Here is a 22,863-nt window from a genome sequence, read left to right as displayed (position 1 = left end):
ATTAGATGATGTAAGCTAAACTGATATTGTTTTACTGTGCAATTGCGATTCGTACGCTACGTGTAATGATGCAATCGCACGGATTAATAACACACACATTCACATTCGTACTTACACTTGTAAATAGTAGACATCAATGCACATTTATTTATTAGTAAAATGTATTATAGGTTATTTATACATAGATAATATTATAGTAAAGGTATTTAAGGTTCAGGTCCTCTAAAACTTCATCTCATATTAAAGCCTATTTCACCAGCATATACCCAGTTTTGACAGAGTAGCGATCGCATCTAGCGGTCAAATGTTATGAGCAATATGAGATTAATACTCAAAAGTACTTAAACTGGTTATTTGTCGGGAAGACGCGTAGGCAATAGATGGAGTGAGTTGCCCCCACCCTTGGAGAAGAGATCAAATGAACTGGCCTATGACCAGCAGTCTACTGGAACATCGTTAACCCTGGACCAATGAAAACATCTCTTAGTGTTATCTGTGTATATTCGTGACATCATCACTGATTACGTTAATTCAAACTGCATATAAGCTCCCTGGGCCTGTGTTAGGTCCCTATGTTCCTGACTACAGACTACAAAGATGAACATAGACCTGGGCCCAGGGAGAAACGCTGGCCCAGTAATGTATTCAGTTTATGCTTTCCTATTTATTGTTATACCTTTTATACGTCAACATAGCTTGCTGTAAATCCTACGATCTGTTGCTTTAAATCTCTTTGAGCGTTGGAACCACAATAATCGCACTGGACAATATTTATTGGTATCAACAAAACGAACATTACATTGGTGACCAGACAGATGGACATGTGCTAAATAGGTCATAAGGATTGTGAATCCTGACATCTACTTAATATTATCTTCACTTTATTTTAGAGTTACATGTGAATGTAACTTTAGTCTTTCCCAGTTTTAAGATCACTTCCACTATAGAGGTCCTAAATGCTTTTAGTTGAACATGCCTTAAAACATTTTTTTATTAAAAAAATGTGGCATTTATCAGCACCGTATTTGTGACTTTGGCCCTTTTAGGTTATAATATTTACTATACCGAAGGCTAGTTTGTGTAAACATCTAGTTGTACCTCTGCATGCTTTATGGTATTGTTTGTTATATATTCATTTATGAGAAATTCTGGCACACCTTCCTCACACATTAATCTGATGGAAGACGTGTTTTGTGTCCTAGAAATATCTGTTCCTGTAATTAGATTGACAAACTCATGTTTGATTGTATTTTAGCCTCCAAAAGTCTAATCAGTGGAGATTGTTATATCTCTCCTCTCATTTATATATCTAATCAATAAAGAAATCATAAAAGGCCTTGCTTTTAACCTCGCTGTGGCAGATGATCAAAATAAAGTATTTTAAAACAGCACAGCAAGAAGATGTAATGACTTGCGGAAGAGAAAGCCGGTACAGCGAGGAGAGCCGGCTCCATCTACATGCCATCACAGTTACCAGCCTGATCGGCCGTGTCATGATTATGAGTTTTCAAATTACCCATTTCTCCTCCCTGGAGGTGGAAGTCTGTTTAAATTATTGTGAGATTCTATCATCTGCGAAGAAGAGCTGCTTCATTTACTGCTGCGGTTATTTAATCTTTCTCGTAAAAAATTTCTGTTGTTTCAAAGTGTGCCCTGAGAGCCCTCGTGTCTGTGAAGATTTTAATTGCATCGCTCAGAGGACATCTTAGAGAGGTCACATTCAAAGTGTAAGGTGGAACCTCAAGGCCATCAGCTCTCTCAGCTGGTGGAAAATTCCAGCCCTGTGGGAAGTGGAAATGATCGTGCGCTCCTCGGCACAGCAAGAAACATCCCTAAAAATGTGTCCTTTCCACTCCTTTATCTAAATGTAATTATCTCGCTCCACATTTGTGAGATTGCTTTCTCCGTATTTTGCTAGGAAAGCGTAAGCTCTGCCTAACTCCTCCCCCAAACTGTGCAAACTTCATCTTCTCCACGAATGCCACCATTTTGCTCCACAAATCAATGTGCCTTGGTAGGAATCTCTCTTCCTCCCTCCTCCCTATCTCTCTCTCCCTCCATCATAGAGACATAGAATTTGACAGCAGATAAGAACCACCTAGTCTGTCCATTTTTTAACCTATGGTAACATCAAGTCCAATTTCATTCCTATTTCTATATAAGGATATCCTTATGTCTATCCCAAGCATGTTTAAATGTTTCTACTGTATTAGCCTCTACCACCTCTGATGGGAGGTCATTCCACTTATCCTCTACCCTTTCTGTGAAGTAGTTTTTCCTCAAATTTTCTCTGAACCTCCTTCCCCAGTGTCAGTGCATGTCCTCATGTTCTAATACTAAAATGTTTAACGGATGATAACCTTTCCTTACCTTATACTCTTACCTTTTAACTATAACCATAAATAAAACACAGACAACTTAAATATGGCGAAAGCAAAGGAAATTTATTGCAAGGTATGGTGGTGGAGAAAGAGAGCAGTCAGAGTCGACTTCTGCTAGGCCAACCAGGTGTAACGATCTGCTTACAGCTTACTGCTTTGCCTGGCAGCTCCTGCCTCCTGGACTTTTGTACTTTATTATTTGTTCATTTTGTGTGTTGCAGCAGTACCTTCATTCACCAGAGGTGCTGCTATTGTGCCCTACTTGTTTGTATCAGGGGTTAACCTGCCCTGTAATTATTCCTTGCACCTGGGTGTGTCCCTTCTTAAACCTGTCACTCCCAGCATACATGGCTGGTTATTGTTGTCCTATCCTGTGATGTCATATCCTTGTTGCAACCTGTGGATTCTTCCTCCTGCCTTGCTCCTCTGGTTCATGCCTGCTTGGAACCTGTTCATACTTCCTGCTTTCCTGCATTAGCTGCTTACCTGCTGGTTTCTGAACATTCGTATCATTTCCTGCATCAGCTTGCACCTGGTATTTACTACTGCTCTCGATTACCTGCTATTTATACTTTTCTGCAAATAAACAGAGTGTTTTCACCATATTCGTGACTCCTAGCTGTACTCCTGTTTGTAACCGTGACACCAGGATGCCCCAGCCTTTTCCATGGAACATCCGCAAACAGGGGGGACAACCACACACCCCAATGTGCACATATCTACCTCAATGGGGCCACTGCCCCGGGCCCTACAGAACCCTCCCCTTTTGTAGGCTAATGGAAGCAACCACAAGCCAACCCGATCAGGAAGTACTTGGACCGAGACTAATAGCCCATTCCATTTGAATAAAGGTGGGTTAAGTGTGCCCGATACCATAATGTGCCCTTACTACTGGCCATCGAATGTACTGCGATTTCCGGCACTGCCACTCCACACAACCACTAACACCAAACTATACCGGTACTGTATAACACCATCAAAACCCCATTCAACAGGGAGGGAGGGTGGGCAGCGTCCAGCTGCACAAGGGACTGATTCTTCTCCGCCCATCACTGATATAACTTCCAAAACCCCTCCTCATGACTCATATGGGCGTCCTTCCCCCAACAAAATATATTAACCCCCAGAGTACCAATACAGTCCAATGCAGCCTTAGCTTTTAATATCCCTCAAGCTTAAATACAGCCCTCAGTTCCTATTCTCTTCCTTTGTAGAATGTTTCCTGTTTCCCTCCTGTACCTTATTATAACCCTTCATATATTTGAAAGTTTCTATCATGTCCCCCCTTTCCCTTCTCTGCTTCAAACTATACATATTAAGATCTTTTAATCTTTCCAGGTAAGTTTTGTGCTGTAGACCATGCACCTTTTTAGTTGCCTTTCTTTGTACAGTCTGTAATGTATTTATATCCTTCTGGAGATATGGCCTCCAGAACTGAACACCGTATTCTAGATGAGTCTGTACCAATGACCTATACAGTGGTATTATTACTTCTTCCTTTCTGCTACAGATTCCTCTCCCTATACAACCAAGCATCTGACTTGCCTTCCTCATTGCTTTGTTACATCCGTCCCTCTCTCTCCCACTCCCCCTCTTCGTTCTAACATTGGTTCCCCCTTTTGGTTTATTTTCTCCCCTCTCCCCCTTTTCTTTCTGTGACTCGGTCTTTCTCTCTATCCATTGTTTCTACTCCATTGTTTCTCTCCTCTGTAGTGCTGCATTTTTCTGAGTACCAGGTCTGAGTACCCATAGTATGAAGTGAGCAGCTACTTTAGAAGAAAGGGGTGGACTATAGTCGGGGAAGGGAGCTGCACTGCTATAATAGGAGCTATCTAGAATTTTCTAGATACATTTGGATTATAAGATGCACTTTATAGGACCCAAATTTGGGTTTCCGAAGTACTCCAAAAATACAATATTTAGTTTTATCTTTTTGTTAATTTCTAGATTTTATTATAACAGCATATGCTAACATGCTATAACATAGGCTTGGTTGTCTGTAACTAACAATAGGGTTGTGTGGGAGAACTCCACCAGGCAAACCACAATAATAGCATTAAAAGTGTTTCAAAAAGTTACGGCAGTAGCTCCTAATCATGGTTAAGAGCATCGGCAGAAAAAAATAATGGGATATAGAATCTATGTCTGCGGACTCTGGGAAGCGACACTGATGCCAACACTATAGTGCTAGGAGAGTTCTTTACTGAACGAAACATTACTAGTTTCATTTTCAATGTTTGTCTAAGCAAAATACAGTTTATAATGTCAACAGTTAAATCATACTGAACAGAGGTGATGGATGACAGCGTCTGGGAGGTTCTCATTATAGATGAATCTAATCATCACAGACACCAATGTGTAGGAGAGAAAGAAGAGCACTTTGTCTCTAAATATGGATCAAGCATTGTTACCAAACTATTATGTTTAGATTTTTCAATGTCTCTGTCCTTTAAGTAAAGTAAAGGGCGTGTAATGATTGCTGTGGGTCATTAAGATTCCTTCCAAAATTGCTCGTTCTGCTTCTCCTTTGTTTTATCAATAAGGGGAGGGATTTGGTCTCCTGCAACACTGGTCTAAGTAACTTTTTAAACAACTTTAAAGACTTGTGTTTCCAGAAAGAATTTAGGGTTAAAGGGGAAGTATAGGCAAAACAGTGACGTGTACTAATTTCATCAGTATAACTTTATATCATTTTAATGTTATTAAACGTCAGTAGAAATGTGACATTTTCAGCAGTCAGTAAGTTAGAAACAGAAGACAGTGGAAACCAGGAGGCAGTTATGTGTTCAGCAACCCATTCAGTAATGATGATGGGCCCGGCATGCAGGGGCAAAGGCAGGATTTGTAGAGGGGAAATTCCACACCACACCGCCAGTGGGCGTGACCAGCATGCATGGGGGCGTGGCTATATTAGACAGTGCTTGGCTGCTCTCCAACTCTTACTATCCCCATAATATACATGGGCAATGCTGCGTGCACTACTGTTAGGTGCACACAGCTCTCCCTTTTCAAGCAGAGCTGTGTGAAGCGGGAGCAGGGTCCAGCCACCTCAATTATACAGTGCCCCAGGCTTGGAGGGGGGTTTCCAGGCACTAGGAACCCCCCCCCCCTCCTCCCCCTCGGTTTGCCTATGGCATGAGAGGCAATTGCCCACCTGGCCACTTTGCCAGCCCGCCCATGCCTACCACTTTTAAAACTCCTTTTCTGCTTTACTCCTAAAGTACTGCTTGGTTTATCCACATATATGGCTTAAATTAATCATCACAGTTAGGTGACCCCAGAACTGTCTTTATTGTATGTGTCAGTTTTGTTTGTTTAAAGCATTTTTACATTAAGCAAAGTGCATCCAGAAATTCCCTCTCCTCCCAACGGAAATTCATCCCATTAAAAGTATAGGACGAAGGAGAAATGGCTGAGCGCCCCTCCGCACTGCAGGGAGGACCCCTAAAGATACATATCTTCATCCTTTACTTACGCTCCACAAAGTGAAATCTCACTCCGCAAAACTAAGAGTACTGGTGCGGCTATTCTGTACTTAGAAAGGGACGGTGTCTCTCTACCCATTAACCTTAATACTGTTGATGCCTCTTTGTCATTGCACAAAACCTCTCTCGCCATTTAAGACTTACCACTCAAATCCATAAGTTAATAAAGACACGGACAACAATTTAAATTTTGGCAACAGGTCACAGTTAATGAATACATGATGGCAGCGAATGCAAATTGCGAGTCAGCTAACAAGTAATGACAAAACCAAACAGTGTATGGTCAACAGGCACTGACTACTGGTCCCATAGTCCTTTACGACTGGCCGGTGCTAAGTCTGGCATCATAGTGACTATTCCCCTTCTGGGCTCACAATGACAGGCCCACACAAAGCAGGTCAAGGGGTCTCCAAACAAAAAATCCTAGGGCCAGGTTTCTTCAAAGGGGGCATTGACTTGCGGCCAATCAGCGATAGGACCATATGAACTAGTCTAACAGATATTAATTAAAAATGGAAATAACCTTTCAGTGTTTTCTATCAGGTGCTGTATGTTGAAAAAGTAACTTATAAAACCATGACGGCAAATACAAATCCCAAGATGTTATGTATCCAGTTGCCTCAGGCAAACTGTAAAACACCCAGACTAGATTATTAGTTCAGCAGGAGAGGTGCAGCAAGCCTGGCATCCTGCTACATCATTTTCTGGTTATTAATTTAATGACATAATTAAGTTTTAGGTAAATGTTTTCCTCAGCACTTGGATATCCCTGATCTGTTTAATATTTTGCTGACTTGCTTAATGTTTGTTTTGGCATGTGGGAAGCAAAATTTCAGACCAAGTTCATTATAATTTGCAATTTTATATATTTAGAGAGAAAAAAATAGATGGTGCACTTATATATTAACCAGTGAATGGAACTGGTCCTACATCTATGTGAAAAATCCCAAAAAACAATAACAAAGTTCCAAGAATCACTTCTCCCATCTTCTTCAGCAACCCGGCACGTCAATCAGCCAGTAGTGTCCACACTAAGGGGTATATTTACTAAAGTGCGATTCAGATAAACCCCAAGTTTTTTGGCGCTTTGAAAACATGAGATTTGGGGGTATATTTACTAGAATACAGGTTTGAAAAAATGGAGATGTTGCCTATAGCAACTAATCAGATTCTAGTTATCATTTGTTTTGTACATTCTACAAAATGACAACTAGAATCTGATTGGTTGCTATAGGCAACATCTCCACTTTTTCAAACCTGCAGTTTAGTAAATATACACCTTAGAGGCGAAAGACATTGGCAAAACCAAAGGATGATTACTAACTTTCCCCTGAAATTTTCGAAATATGTTCCTAATAGATATATGTTCCTGAAGATAAATATATGTATATTAAGAAATCTACACTGGACTTTAAAGGTCATATTAATTGCCAGTCTAAATAACATTTTAGAAGAAAGTACTATACTAGAAAATTAGGAAAAAGTAGACAACATCCAGATTTATAAAGGAGTTGTACTGTCTATCCAGGTAATGCTATAGGTATATGGATAGATACTTTTCATACAGTGGTGGAACTTGATTGACTTAAATGAACAAATAAGAAAACCGAAATACAAATACAATTTTAGTCCAATGGAAATCAGGTTTATTACAAATTAACCAAAATAGAGCATCCAGTATTAAGAAATACTGATAAAGGCGGCAATTTGGTTACTGTGGATACCAAGACTTTTAGACATACAGAGACTTACCAGCCTATAGAGATGGATCCCAAACTAATATATAAATTAAAACTTAATATAATACGTAAACATGGTTTACCATATGGAATACTAACATAACAAGCACATGACTATTTGATTGTAGATACACCAATATTTTGCATATCTATCTATCTATCTATCTATCTATATCTTTATATATATATATATATATATATATATATATATATATATATATATATATATATATATACCTTTAATCTGTGATTTACCTTACAATGGAGATAAGGGATAAATAAAGAAAGGATACAGCAATTTTTTTGCAGTTAATCTAGAGGTGATATGAAAAGATATGATATTATAGCAATATAACACTTTTTTATAATAATGATCAAAACACAATGTATGTAGACTTTCTTAGTGTATTGTTTTATTACTTACATATAATTACTTTATGTTTAATGGTCAATATCGCCTGCAGAAATGTGGTGTAGCCATGGGGGCAACATTTGCACCATCTTAAGAGAATGTCTTTAAGAGAGTCACAACACATTTTTAGAGATCCAAATAGAGATCATATAGTTTTAGATTGTAGGTTTTTTGAAGATCTAATTTTGGTTTGGAAGGGGTCCAGAGGATTTGAACATAATTTACTATATGGAAAGATCGACTTTCGACCATTAATTTCCGTTAATCATTGCTACAGCTTCCACTGGAGACCAGATAAACTCTTAGAACAAGGCAATGCAAGGTCTTCACCTATAGCAAACAGCTTTTCCCATAGAGAGCAATATTCTCACAGGTATTCAGATGCCCTCAGGTCTTGTACTCAGAGTAGTAAGAGTTTATCTTAGAAGGAAGGCAGTGAGGGAGAATGGAGGCTTGGATTAGTAGTACACCAGATGATAAACACAGTATAACCAGTACCGATGTCATGGGCAGGCAGCAAACAGGAATACCAAGGACAAGCCAGAAGGTCAGGGGTGGCAGCGAGCAAGGAAGGTCCAAAAACAAAGCCAAGGATCGATATGGGCAGCAGAGAAGGAACATCCAGGAACAAGCAGGGTCAGACAACAAGTAATAAAGCAGAGAAAGTATTAACAGCAACAGAGCAGGCTTCAAGCAATACAGGTCAAGAATACGCTATAACATCCTACATCAGTCCCTAAACATGATCTCTACCTTCTTGGTCATATTTTGGTAGTGACCAGGGCCGCTATAACCCAAAGTTGGAAGACAATTGCTCCCTCTACCCTGACTTGAATGATTTCAAAGTTCCAGTCTAGCTTTCAAATGGAGACTATAGACATTCCCTACTCTACTTCTGCTTTGGCCACTATCATGAAGTGGTTCAAGTGGCATGTGTATGTCACGGAAGGGGCGGGTACAACTAGAGAGACCTCTCTGTCCTTTTTCAATTCTTCGCCCTTAGCCCTGCTTGACTCCCCCTGGGACAACTAGTGATCCCCCTGTTAATGTTTATTTGAAGCACTACATTATTATAATATGCACTGAAATGGTTAGTACTTCTGCCTCACAGCACTGGGGTCATGAGTTCAATTCCCGACCATGGCCTTATCTATGTGGAGTTTGTATGTTCTCCCTGTGTTTGCGTGGGTTTCCTCCAGGTACTCCGGTTTCCTCCCACACTCCAAAAACATACTGGTAGGTTAATTGGCTGCTATCAAAATTGACCCTAGTCTCTCTCTCTCTCTCTGTCTGTGTGTGAGTGTGTGTCTATATTAGGGAATTTAGACTGTAAGCTCCAATGGGGTAGGGACTGATATGAATGATATAAATAAATGATGATGATGATGTCTCTTTGTTTTGCATTGTTTTGTTTTATTCATCTTCGCAGTCTGTGGATTGCTGTATTGAGCAACCACGCCACCCTCTGCGGGGGGATTCTCCCTGTGTCCCCGCTTTATTTGACTCCCTTCTTATTTTCTGTACCCCATGTACTTTCAAGGGAGGCCAAGCCACAATGTTCCCCTGGGGGCGAACCACCCCACGGCCATGGGCCAATTATTGCTAAGGCGCATGGTGTGCAAAAGTCGCCAACGTTCTACTGATTCCATAGCTGAAGAGTTCCGTACTTTCACTGGCATTAATGTAAGCACTAAAATTGTGCAGCAGGAGTTTAATGGAATGGGTTTCCGTGGCCGAGCGGCTGCATGCAAGCCTCACATCACCAAGACAAATGCCAAGCATTGGATGGAGTGGTGTAAAGCACAACGACACTGGACTGTGGAGCAGGGGAAATGTATTCTGTGGAGTGTTGAATCACACTTCTCTGTTTAGCAGTCCGATGGGTGAGTCTGGGTTTGGTGGATGCCAGGGAACGTTACCTGTCTGACTGCATTTTACCAACTGTATAGTTTGGTGGAGGAGGGTCCCGGCTGCAAGGCAACTTGCTGAGACTGAAGGGACAGTTAGCCTGACACAAGATGACATCCCAGATGCTTGGCAACAGCCAGGAGAAAGGACTCAGACCCAGAGTGAGCCGTCACGAGTGGCTTATAATAGTAGCTTATATATAGTGACGGTTTTATTGCTATAAAGACTGATATTTATTGTAAAAAAAGTGAGAATAATATTTTGATGGCGAATTATTGCCCCTAGATCCTTTATAGTTATTACACAACATTCCAATCTGAGATTTAGGAGGTGCTACTCTAGGTGACAGGAATATGAATTTAAGGCACATGAGTTTTAACAGGTTTCTTCAGAGAGGTTATTCTGAACAGATGGTTCAAGCGTCTTATGATAGACTGAGAACGATATTCCTAATAAGTTAGGTGCATGAATGGAAAATTATACCCTTTTGTCACTGACTATTTGATTGATTTTAAATATTTTTGTGGTAATATATAAAAAATGTTCTCCGCTTCTTCAGACGGGTGAGGCTATGTGCCACATTTTAATAAAAAGAGTTGTGCATGAAAAGCACCACTGCTTGTGGGCAAACTTTACCCAAGTATGATTACCTCTAATCATCAGTGCTGGTACTACCGGTGGTAATCGTTAATACGATTACCACTATTCCAACACCCACTTCACCTACAAAAAAAAAATGTGAAAGTTTTAAAAAGCGATGTTAATATTTATAGACTTGCGGATCTACGTGGATAGATTGGTCTCTGTTAGGAAGACTGACAGTCTTCTGGTGTTGTATAATGTCCGGAAGCGTGGCTGGCCAGCCACCAAACAGACAATTTCTAGGTGGATAACGATACTATTCACCAGGCTTATGTTCCACAGGTTCCAGGAGGCTTTACAACACATTCCACTAGGTCGGTCAGTGCTTCTTGGGCAGCGCGGCATGGGGCTTCAGTTGAGCAGGTTTGTCGGGCTGCTACATGGTCTTTCGTCCACATGTTCACAAAATTTTACAGATTTCATGTATTTGCCTCTAAGGATGCAAGTTTTGGCCATAAAGTGTTATGTGCGTCTCACTTGCAGCATCCCCACTCATAGGGCAGTTTTGGAACGTCCCTATGGTCTGCAGTGATCCCTCAACTGGTTGTGCTAGAGAAAACAAAATTTTTGTATTCACCGTAAAATCTCTTTCTCTAAACACAGTTGGGGACACTGCACACCCACTCTTTTTGTGGTTCTGACAGTTCGTTGTATGAGTTTTGCCCTCTCTTGCGGCTTGGTTAGTAAATTAACTGAAGATTTCCGACGGAATGGGAGCATAGAGGGGTGGGAGAGAACAGACAAGTCTTTTTAGTGTCTGGACTCCACAGCGCCCTCTATACCCATGGTCTGCAGTGTCCCCCAGCTGGTTGTGCAGGATGCGCCGAACACGCAAATCATATCGTTTGGTCCACAATGTTTTTGTCACCTACGTGACAATAAATATAGCTATGTTTGAATAATACTTTGCAAATAATAGTGGATTTGTGAGGGAAATTAGCAGCCTATTGCTTTGTATTCATTGTATCCACAGTTATAAAGATTGAGGTGAATACATTAAGTCTGAGATTTGAGCCAGAAGACAATAAAAATGTAAAATTATACAATTAATGAGCATCCAATCTAGCTTTCAGGTTGAAGGTCAGTTTAGTGGCTTATTTCAAACCTGCAAATCTGATACCTTCTATCTAAGGTGTAACCTAAGAACATAGACACTCAGCTCGGAGCCTGATCTGTTGTTTCCATAATCCTAGAATATTTGCTGTATGACAGTTGCAGTAATTCACAGACCATTCATTGGTAGAGGCTAGAAATAGATTGATTACATTCGTTTCTGTACAGTTCTTCCCGTGTCTCTGAAAGCGTGAATATAATTTCATTCTCCATCCAATTGTGTGACATAATAACAAGGAGTTAATGGTAAATGAACAATATACATAACTATTATTTATATTGTACCTTGTTGATAAACAATGTCATCCTATTACATTTTTATCTCACTTTGATTACAAATACAAAGTGAGTGCGTTTAGCAGAGCTCCTTAAAAAGTTATTGCACTGTTCAGTCTCTTCTTAATTACACTATCAGAGAATAGTTTGTTTTTAATTTTGTTTTACAGTTTATTGAATTCTGCATCTGATGAGAATTGAGTATCACAGGGAATTTTTCTCAAACTTTGCACCTCAATAAAGATCTGAATATAGAAATACTATTAGACATATGATCTTTAATATTATTTTTGGGGAGCATTTCAGGACCCTACAATTAAAACTTTGCAGAAATGTCAGGCTTTTTAAGCATTCATCTGAATGAATGTCATATTTGGATCATTCAATGGTTGCTGTGGTCCCATAAATAAAGAGCTATAGTTAATATAAACTATACTTTCAGATTAGTCCATCTAGTGAGATAGACACTACGCGTTTCAGAGATTTATGTGAAGAAAGACCTAGGGAATTAAAATTTTTCACCTTTGCGGCTTTACTGCATATGTGCTGGTCTTACGCATGTTCAACTTGGTAGAGTTTGATCCTTGGGCGGTGGAACGGCACTGCTATGTACGCCTAACCTCATGGACCCGTTCCGGACACACTTCCTGCAGAGGCGCTAGTTCTATCACTGATGTCTACTTACGGCTTGCTTCCACTAGGTAGCACAAATAGCGTAACAATCTGCTCTTTTCATACCACTTTCCTCGTTTCCCAGATGTGAGATATGAGAAGTAGCCAAGCATGGACTTATGTAATACATAAGCATTAGAAAGTATTAGAGTAGAAAATTAGAAATGTGTAATTAAGGAGCCTGTTGGCTCAAATGTAATAGTAGGTAACAGTGACATTTTCCACCATGTGCCCTTAGTTGGACACACCATCTGGTGCCCAAATAAACAGAAAAATTTGCTTTTCCCAGAAGGCAAGTGTGCCTCTGTGTGTGTGTGTGTGTGTGCAAGGTGGACAAATGGAGAAACGCGCTGCATGTATGTATAATCTCTGGTTTGTAAATGAGACTTAATGTGTGAAGTACACAGTTCTAATATTACTGAGGTGTCTTCACTCTTCATGAGCCTATAAGTAGCTCTTCCAGGTGACTAGTTAGAAACCCGTCCTGTCTTCAGAAAACTTGGCTTGTACACACCCACCTGCAACCTTTAGAAAATACATAACATTTTTTTTCTAGCGTTCTTCCATTTAGACATGTATTTATAACAACATGCAGAGCTGTTTATTTTTGTGGCACCGCGATGGGACTCAAAGCTGCTCCCTGGTTACGACTCTGTCCAGTACAGAGAGCGCAGCAGATTGGTGTCATATGCAAGTGCAGCAACAATAAACTACACTGTCTGATGATATAAAGACACAACTAAAACTGAGGCTAGGAAACCAGAAAGACTAGGTATAAAAGTATTTAAAAATATCCCTTTATGCTATATAAATTAGAATCTTTAGAATACTGCGAGTGTAAGAGAACAAAATAGAACTAAGAGCACACAGCTTTGTATTGGATACAATAGATAATATAATATTAATCTCAGATTTAAAAGACGGCAGTTGAAATATATATTTCTTCTTCATTTTTCCTTTCCTTTGCAAGTGGTCAGAAGTCAGAAGTGAGCCACGTTTTAGGGATGGTTAGCAGCAGACTCGGAGCACTACTGTTCTACAGATCAGGAGGAGGTACAGATGTGACAAACAATAATTAAATGGACTTCACCTTTAATGTCCATTTGTCCCTTACACACAGTGGAGGCAGCTGTAAATGATCCTTATTGTAGCATTAAATAGCAATAGCACACTTTCTAGTAAATTGATAGGCTGCATACCTCCCAAAATTCAGATTTTCGAAAGTGAGCACGTGGCCACATCCCTTGGCAGTATTGCTAGGATGCTATAGGCAGCATGGTGGCTTAGTGGTTAGCACTTCTGCCTCACATCGCTGGGGTCATGAGTTTGATTCCCAACCATGGCCATATCTGTGTGGCGCTTCTATGTTCTCCCCGTGTTTGCGTGGGTTTCCTCCGGGTGCTCTGGGTTCCTCCCACACTCCAAAAACATACTGGTAGGTTAATCAGCTTCTGACAAAATTAACCATAGTCTGTGTGGTTAGGACAGGGACTGAGGTGAATGACATAATATTCTCCATACAGCGATGAGGAATTGGTGACGCTATATAAATAAATGATGATGATGCTTCTGAATCACTCAGCCACCCAAAACCCCCTCCCCTGAAAACACCCTTGCATGTCCTCACTGTTCGGGAGACATACCTCAAGGTATCTACTAGTTGTGAGCTGGACATACCACCTAATCAGTTGGGACACCAAAGTCCTGGATGCTGGGATGAGGGGACAGCCTTGCCTAAATTGGTGCATGCGCACTGGGTTCCTGTTTGGCCTTTCAGTACTGGGGTCTTCATTACACTTGTGCTGGCCACCATGCATATTCATAAAAGCAGATTGGGGACTCCGTAGCGGACGCACCAGTGTCGTTGGGCCACCCTGGTACAATAGCAACTGCGTGGGTTGCATTGCAGTAGTTCTGCCACTGTTTGGGATGTATTATCCTGCTTTCTCATGAATATTGATTCCACCCTCAAAGTGGCTGCCTCCTATGCGAGTAGGCGATGGGAAATTTAAAATCTTATCAGTTGAAGATATTGGGGACTATTTTTTAAAATAAGTGCAGAAGTGAGTTACCCATATCAACCAATCAGACATCTGCTTCTATCTGTATCACTAGACAGATGTGCTGATTGGTATTTTCTAACTATTTTGTGAATTAATTTTTTGAGAAAGTTGCAATCTATTTTATAGACAATGTATCATTGTTCATTACATTTATTTATATAATCTAAGGATGCTTTACAAAACTGAAATCTTTTCTAACATGACATTTCTACATTTCGCTTTCCTGGAGAAGCACAAGGGTTAGTGGGCCACGATGTCAGTATCTGCAGGACTGCAAAGCTTTGCAGCTTAGAACGAGGGAAGTTGGGCAAACTACAGTAGAGGCATTTCTTCTTGAGTGCTGCAACATGCAAACATGAGATTTATTTATAATGAGATTATTTAAATGAAATAAAGAGGTGGAAAGAGCACATGTGAGGTTGTGAGATCTTCTTTTCTCCCCGCAGAAGTACTAGATAGTTCCCCACCACCCCGGAATAATCAGAAATGGGGTCTTGTCCAATACTTAGTATAATAGTATTTTGCATCTCCCAACTGCACTTTGACCAATGACAAACCTTTACACACAAAAATAATACCTATATTAAAGAGAGTCCCATTGTCCATTCTTAATGTAAAAGTAAACTGAACAGTGTTTCAGGTAGAAGAACAGAAACCTTTAATACATGGGTTTGTGCTAAAGTCATACTTGCCAACTTACCAAGTTCCTCGCTGGCTTCAGGGAGATCCCGGGGGAGGTGGGTGTGCGGGGGCAGGGCTTGACAAATTGCTAAAATGACACAATATTGATGACACAATATTTGCATCATTAAGCCCCGCCCCCTCCACTTATCTATTGCGGGGTGTGAACCGGGAGGTTGCTCTGCTCTCCCGGGAGGTTTCCCAGAAATGCGGGGGTCTCCCGTACATTCTGGGAGAGTAGGCAACTATGCATTAAAGAAAAGCAGCTAATGAATCTCTAGAGACGTCAGTGTCTTTTACATTTCTGTCTCCATTACTGAAGTCATGTTGTCTTACCTGTCAGTCTTTGATTAAATCTTGGTCTCCATGAACATGGCCACCTCCATAGGCATCAATACATGGACATAGGACATAATTTCTGAACTGTGTCATCACGCCACAGATGGCGAAGCCAACCATGTCTTGTACTGGCTCAGCATCAGGGAGAATGCCAGACTCTTCAGGGAGTGAGGGAGATCACCCCTATTTCAGGGAGTCTCCTTGACATTCAGGGAGAGTTGGCAAGTATGGCTAAGGTATTAGTAGATTGGATTTAATGCAACATTTCACTCTTCCCATCATGCACCTTTTCAGGTGTATCCGCAAACCCACCAAGCAAGGCGCAGATTGATTTTCCCGGGAGCAGTTGAGGGTCCAGGATGTTGACAGCACTAGGTGGTTGGACTATCAAAGAAATCGCAGCTTTGTACAATTTATGAATTACTGGCGCAGATAATCACATCATTTTGGATGATGCAGTTTTCAGCCAATCACGTTCTCCAGGACCCAGGATCAGGTCGTTGGCAGGATGCAGGAGAATGTTCTGCTCTCCTGTGAGAACTACTGGAGATTGGACATTCCTGGACATTACCGGAGAGTAGGCATGCCATCATGTTTCCTAGACAATGCTGCTATAATTATGTGCTTCATTTCCTTATGGTTAAATACAACCCTTCTCTGAACCTCTTCGTGAGTATCATACCATGTATCCTGCATTCTCTGTAACCAGGGTTATTCTAATGCAATGTCTGCCTTGTCCAGTTTCTTTCAACAAAGAGCTGATTTTTCTTTTATCAGTACCCTTTTTACCTTGATATTGTAAATGCATTAAAAAAAATAACCAAAATTGTGTATTTCTTTAAACCCTTAACGTCTAGAACCACAAGGGAACCGGTCCTGAAAATAATTTACTGCAGAAACGCTCCTACTCTTATGACTTGTCTGAAAACCAGGTCTGCGGGAATCTTATTATTAATGCATGGCAGATAAAGTCTGCATTTACCTTCGTTCTGTCGTTGTGTGTCAGAACACATCAGCAAGTGTTCAAACCTTATTAGAAAAAGATTTTAAGCCCCAAAATTAGATACACGCTTTATCATTCCATTAGAATTCTCCATAGCTACAAGCTCAGCTAAATGTAACATTATATTCCACAGGTTTTACAAGAAAAACTCATTTCAACTCTGCTGCCCAGCTTCAGCCTCTGCAAGTTAAAACGAGGACAGAAATAGATATTGGACTTATGCCACCGGCAAATACAATAAGTTCTAACTGCTCTGTAATCTTTCAATCCTTTTACTGTGTTTGGGGGCAATTTAACGTCGGCAGTTCTAAGATTCTTGTACATAAATTATTATAAACTTCAAGCAAGGCATAAACACCAAGGATTGGATTGATATATACACCACAACCTATTAGATTGTAAGGACTCTCGTGAGCAAAGCCTTCACTATGTTTGTTTCCATATCTGTATTTACTTTGTCTGCCCTGTATGTCCATTTTTTATGCTTGTTCTGTTTTCGCACCTTACAAATCAACAATAAAAACAACCTATGTCTTACTAAATTCCGGAAATATAAGGTGTGCTTTATTCCACTTCCAATCTGTCCCATCCCCTTGGTGAAAGCTAATATGTTTATTATACTTATTGCTGAACAGGAGAGGTGAGTCTGAGTGGCTTACAGCTCTTGGGTAAAATGCTCTCTACATATTGGTATGTATAAGGACATGACCAGTGATGTTTCATCAAGTTTGAAAGGGAGTTCTCCTTAGTTATATTAAGTTTAACCCATATCAGCAGCCATTGTTAACTCTCCCAGGAAATAACATTTCTGTTCCTCTCCTAAAGCAGCAATCCCCCATAGATTCATTTTATTTTTTTCTTTAATTAGCAAATTAAGTACTTTTTTAAGAAAACATGTCATTTTTCATAGCTATCCTCCTTCCAATCATTATCTCCTTTCAAAAGCTATCTAGTTGGAAAACAAAAGCGGCTACCAGACACAGACACAGTCAGTCTGCTACTCAGACACAGGTTCATAGCTCTCAGCATGTCATGTGATTGCAGAGAGAATAGAAGGAGACAGAGGCTCATGGGGGCTTTCCAAAGTCTCTCTGCTCGCTACATCTAGTGTCATGGGACTGTGGTTGCCATGGTAGTCCAGAATCATAAATCATTAACAGCAGCCTGAAGGAAAAAACCAAGAGGATAAATGGTAAATAATTTTGCCCAACTTTTTTTTTATACTCCCGCCACAGTGATTTATGTTAAAAAAAAACACAGCTGATTTCTTTTCATGGGATCGCAGCTTTAAGATAGCAACACAATTTTTTTTCCTGCTATTAACATGTGTTGTATTCCTAAGATTGGTGGAGGACAAGCAGATCCATAATAAGCTGATTTTTACTTATTGAAATCCAGCAACCAAATAGCATTTCCGTCAGAGAACGTCAGGAGCCCGCTAAGTATAAAGCAGCCAGTGACATTTCCATTAGTGGCTGCTCATTAGTTTGATTTGTGAGATGGCAGCGGAGAGCAGGAGAAAGGATTCCTGCAGGCACAGGAGACGAAGCTGCTAGAACATTAGTAGACATTAGGATCTCTCAGTGTCAGCTATGAGCCTCTGTATTATGATCAGCAAATTAGCTGTATCTGGTCAGATCTTATGCCCTGCACTGTATTGTGGACACCAAGGATAGTATACTGGTCATCAGATGTGGCTGTGTATACTGGTCAGGTGGGCTTTGTTGCATTTCATTATAGCTGTTTCACAGCTTCTAAATAAATGTCATGGGGTTTGGGAGCCACACTGTGCTAGCCCCGCCCACGTCTGGCATCTCTACGGTAGCGTAGTGGTTAGCACTTCTGCCTCACAGCACTGGAGTCATGAGTTCAATTCACAACCATGGTCTTATCTTTGTGGAGTTTGTATGTTCTCCCCGTGTTTGCGTGGGTTTCCTCCAGGTGCTCTGGTTTCCTCCCACACTCATACTGGTAGGTTAATTGGCTGCTAACAAATTGACCTTAGTCTGTCTGTCTGTCTGTGTGTGTGTTAGAGAATTTAGATTGTAAGCCCCAATGGGGCAGGGACTGACGTGAGTGAGTTCTCTCTACAGCGCTGCGGAATTAGTGGCGCTATATAAATAGATGATGATGATAATGTGCATTTTGCTTTTTCGGAAAAGTGGTCCCTTAAAAAGTAGGTGCATTAACGTTTATGCTACGAGAAGTTAAACTGGTGCGTGTAGTTCTTTAGAAGTCCTAAGGGAAAAAAAATCTCAGAGAAAAGTTTCCACTTGTCATCTCAGCATTATTTATTATAATATCACATAAAATAGAAGGTTACAGTATGGATTGGTTTTGAGAAACATACCGCAGTGGACTGCCCAGTGATTTATGTCTAATAGACTATAAATAGTTAGAACCTTTGTACATGCATCCTAGATATCCCTAATTTCCTGATAAATCATTCTATTTTTTTTTTTTTTGTTTCAGATAAAGTTTTTATTCCCCCGGTGGTGAGAGGTAGGTACTACGAGTCGTCTGACCCCTGCTTCTTCTTTTGGAATTTTCTGAACTGAGACTGTATCGCTACAGCTGCTCGCTCTGTCTCTGGGGCGTCCATGTCAATGTCGAAATCCTCCTCGACTTTCTTCTGGTCATCTGTCGAGAGATAAGAAATACAGAATGTTATTTATTGTCTGGATATCACAGGAGGAATAGATATGGATATGCTTTCTAAAACCTGAAGAAAAAATTATTTTTCCCCCAAATATAATTAGCTGACCCACATTGTATCAATGACTGAGAGCCCTGTGGTCCAGGAGATATTCACTCCCACCGGAGCCTCATCTACTATGATCCTCTCGGCTCTCAGCCTGGAGGAACTGAAATACAAAAAGCTCTGTACAGAATTACTCTCTGGAAGCCGATTGGAGGGTGGATGACTGCTGGTTGGTTAGATGCAAAACTCTCTTGTCCAATCCTCTTCTAGCTCAGGTCTGGCCAACCTGTAGCTCTGCAGGTGTTGTGACACTACAAGCCACAGAATGCTTTGCCAGCAGATAGCCAGCCAATAGCTTGCAGGGTATGCTGGGACTTGTAGTTTCACAAACACCTGGAGAGCCACAAATTGGCCAGGCCTGTTCTAGCTAATAACCATTCACAGATCCTTTTGTACTGGAAACCGTACAAGGTTCATGAGAGCTGAGGTATCAGCAGAGCAGAGTCTCCCGAACAGGGACATGGAACCCATACGGCTGAGCTACATAGGATGAGAGAGGTCCAGGGTGTGAGGTACAATGCACCAGGATAACTCTGTAGCTAGAAATGACTTATTTTGAAAACAACAAGTACCAAATAGCTGTTTATGCTGCATGATGTCATGTCTGAATAATGTTTTGTGAACATGAGATTTCTTGGTAAAGTCAAGGATTTTTTTTTATTAATATTCACAATTATTTCCACACCGGGGGAACTGTTCCAGTATGACAACTACCAATCACACGAAAGCAAAAATGGGCATACAGTTGGTTTTCTCTGCAGAACAGCATGCCTTGTATGTGTTATTGAACATTAATATTAACATATTGCGCATATAAACTTTAATGAAGAACGGGTCATAACTTCAGCTATCACTTTTGTTATTGCTTTTTAGTTCTCCACAGATGATAATAGCAATATTGACCCAGACAGCAGGTGCTACAAGTTGGTTTTGACCTTACAAAATTGTTAACTTTTACTTTATATATTTACTCTATATACATAATGTTAAAAGGTATCAGATGGAAAATGAATCATTGGTTCAAAAGTCTCGAAGTCTTTGAAGTGGAAAATGGCCTTTTTGGCAGGAAGAAAGTGGTAGAGTTTGTGTAGACATTGAGCCATACTTACTTACTTTTAGGCACTGAAGTCCGGGAGATCACGGACATTTTGAAGCGGGGAGCGGGGCCAAAATGACGTGATTCACTGCGAATCGCGTTATTTTGGCCAGGTATTTGCTGGATGCGGGAGACTTGCCTGCTCTTCCGGGAGTTCGGGGGACCGACCCGGATTTCGGTAAACTTCCGGACATTCCGGGAGAGTTGGCAAGTATGCATTGAGAGCCCCACTGAAGGCCATAATGAATGATTAGGAATAGTGGGCTTGCAGTCTCTCACCTCTACACTACACCTAAGAACTGAAGCTGCAAATTATGAGGCTTGTGCAACAATGGAGTTTAGCATTTTGAGTTTATTGTGGAGAATACTTATTGTGTCTCTTCTATGTCATTTTGCATTTTCCCTCATCTCTAGTATAGTATTTTGGAGTTCTAGGGCTTGGGGTGTATGTTTCTCCTAAGAAGGATCATCTGATTATCCACAGCCACCAGAGGTGACGGCTACAGCACACTGCAAGCTATTCAGATTCTATCATCTCCCCACATTTACACAGGTCCAGGACCTGCAGGGAACACTTACAGACTGTGAAGAATAATTGCCAACTTCTCAGACCTTTTGCAGTTCGTAAATGATGCTCAATATGGGCCTAAGTCATTAAGAAGAGGAAAGCATAAAAAAGGAGTAAATTTGCACCTGGACAAAACCATGTTGCATTGGAGGGGGAGGTAAATATAAAATGCGGGGACAGATTTATAGTTGGGCTGGGGCATGTCCTAAATTTCAGTGTAAAATAAAGTATTTGTGTGCTGCATGAAAAAACAGCCAGTTTTTTTTCCTTATGGGCAAAATAATAAACAAATTTGCACCCCTTGCGTTTGTCCAGGAGCAAAGTTGTGCTTTGCTTTTCTTAATGATTCAGATATGGCTTCTCCCTATTTATCAATGGACACAGCCATACAAAGCATGGAGAAACCTTTTTAACAAGGGGCCACGTCCGACAAAACTGAATTTTAAAAACAAACTGCGGCGATTAATAGATACAGGGGCACAAATGGACAGGTCACTACTTCCAACGCGATCCTCACTCACGTCCTGAAACATAACGAACATTCTGACTGGGGACCGGTTGTTCCATTCCCGCACACTGTACTGCTGGTGACATGCAGGAGAGGAACATTGATAACCAATAGGTGCTGTGACTCTGATCTATGTACCCAGACAGTGCCCTTCCAGCAGGTTTCTACAAATTTATGTACTGTAGAATTTTTTTCATAAATGTATTAAACTGCGGTTTTGTTAAACCTAAGTTTTGAGCCGTTTTTACAGGTTGGTTTTAAACCACCTGATGTATTAACGGCAAAACCACTATAAATTGCCCGAAAACTGATGTTTCATTCGGCAAAGCTTTCTACATCACCATCCCAAGTTTTAACCTTGACTACATACAAACCATCGAAAAAAACGCTAGCAAAACAGCCAAAACAGTAGAGGCGGCTGTGAGAGGCAAGATTGCAGCATTCTGTTTGAGCTATCTGCCATTCATAACATAAGAGGAGACACCATAGACTTAGGAATGATTGTAGCAATCATTATTTAATGGTTATGAGGTAAAATTTAATTTATAATTTACTTATGGGGCCATTATTATTGTTCATTGTATTATGAGGGCAAAATTACTGTTTTTCATATTATAGGGACATTATTAATATATAATTATATTAAAGGGCAATAACATTTGATTGCTAGCAGGGGGGTAATAATTATTTATGAAGGTGCAACACTTATCATATGACGCTACAAGTGCCAGCATGCATTTGCGCACATGTGCGTGCTGGTACTTTTAGTGCCACATGTGTGCGATATAAATGATGCACCTATCATGAAACAGTAAGTGTTGCCAAATCATAAATAATGATTGCCCCCACTAGCGATCAAATATTATTGCCCCTTAACCTTCAACCCTCAAACGGCCATTTACCCGCTTGTTTGCAGTCATATAACGGTAAGACCCAGTACATTGGACAAAATACTAACAATGCATTAAAGCACAGAGAAATAAAGCACAGTGTACACTAAAGTACAGTATACACTAAAGTATAATATACACTAAAGTACAGTATACATTAAAGTACAGTACACACTAAGGGACAATGTTCTGTTGCTTGGTGCTTACTATTGCAATATTACCATACAAACTAATATTTATATAAGTCCGAGAGAATATCAATAAAAGTATTAAACTATATCTCAAATACGGGCACATCACATATTGAAAGTAATATATAGATGGTG

The 22,863-nt window shown here is 40.4% G+C and overlaps 1 protein-coding gene across 1 annotated transcript in view; it reads right to left on the bottom strand.

Moving 5' to 3' along the window:
* Nucleotides 1-18,980: 18,980 nt before the first annotated feature.
* The window catches only part of PCP4 (Purkinje cell protein 4), a 60,815-nt gene continuing 56,932 nt past the window's right edge, over nt 18,981-22,863 (bottom strand). Inside the window, exon 3 of the mRNA XM_075198241.1 lies at nt 18,981-19,354. Within this exon, the coding sequence (XP_075054342.1) occupies nt 19,224-19,354 (131 nt within the window). The 3' untranslated portion in view covers nt 18,981-19,223. The remainder of the gene's footprint in view (nt 19,355-22,863) is intronic.

Source organism: Mixophyes fleayi, chromosome 2 (genome assembly GCF_038048845.1).
Source record: "Mixophyes fleayi isolate aMixFle1 chromosome 2, aMixFle1.hap1, whole genome shotgun sequence".
Classification (NCBI taxonomy): Eukaryota; Metazoa; Chordata; class Amphibia; order Anura; family Limnodynastidae; genus Mixophyes; species Mixophyes fleayi.
This window is presented reverse-complemented; position numbering and strand designations above follow the sequence as displayed.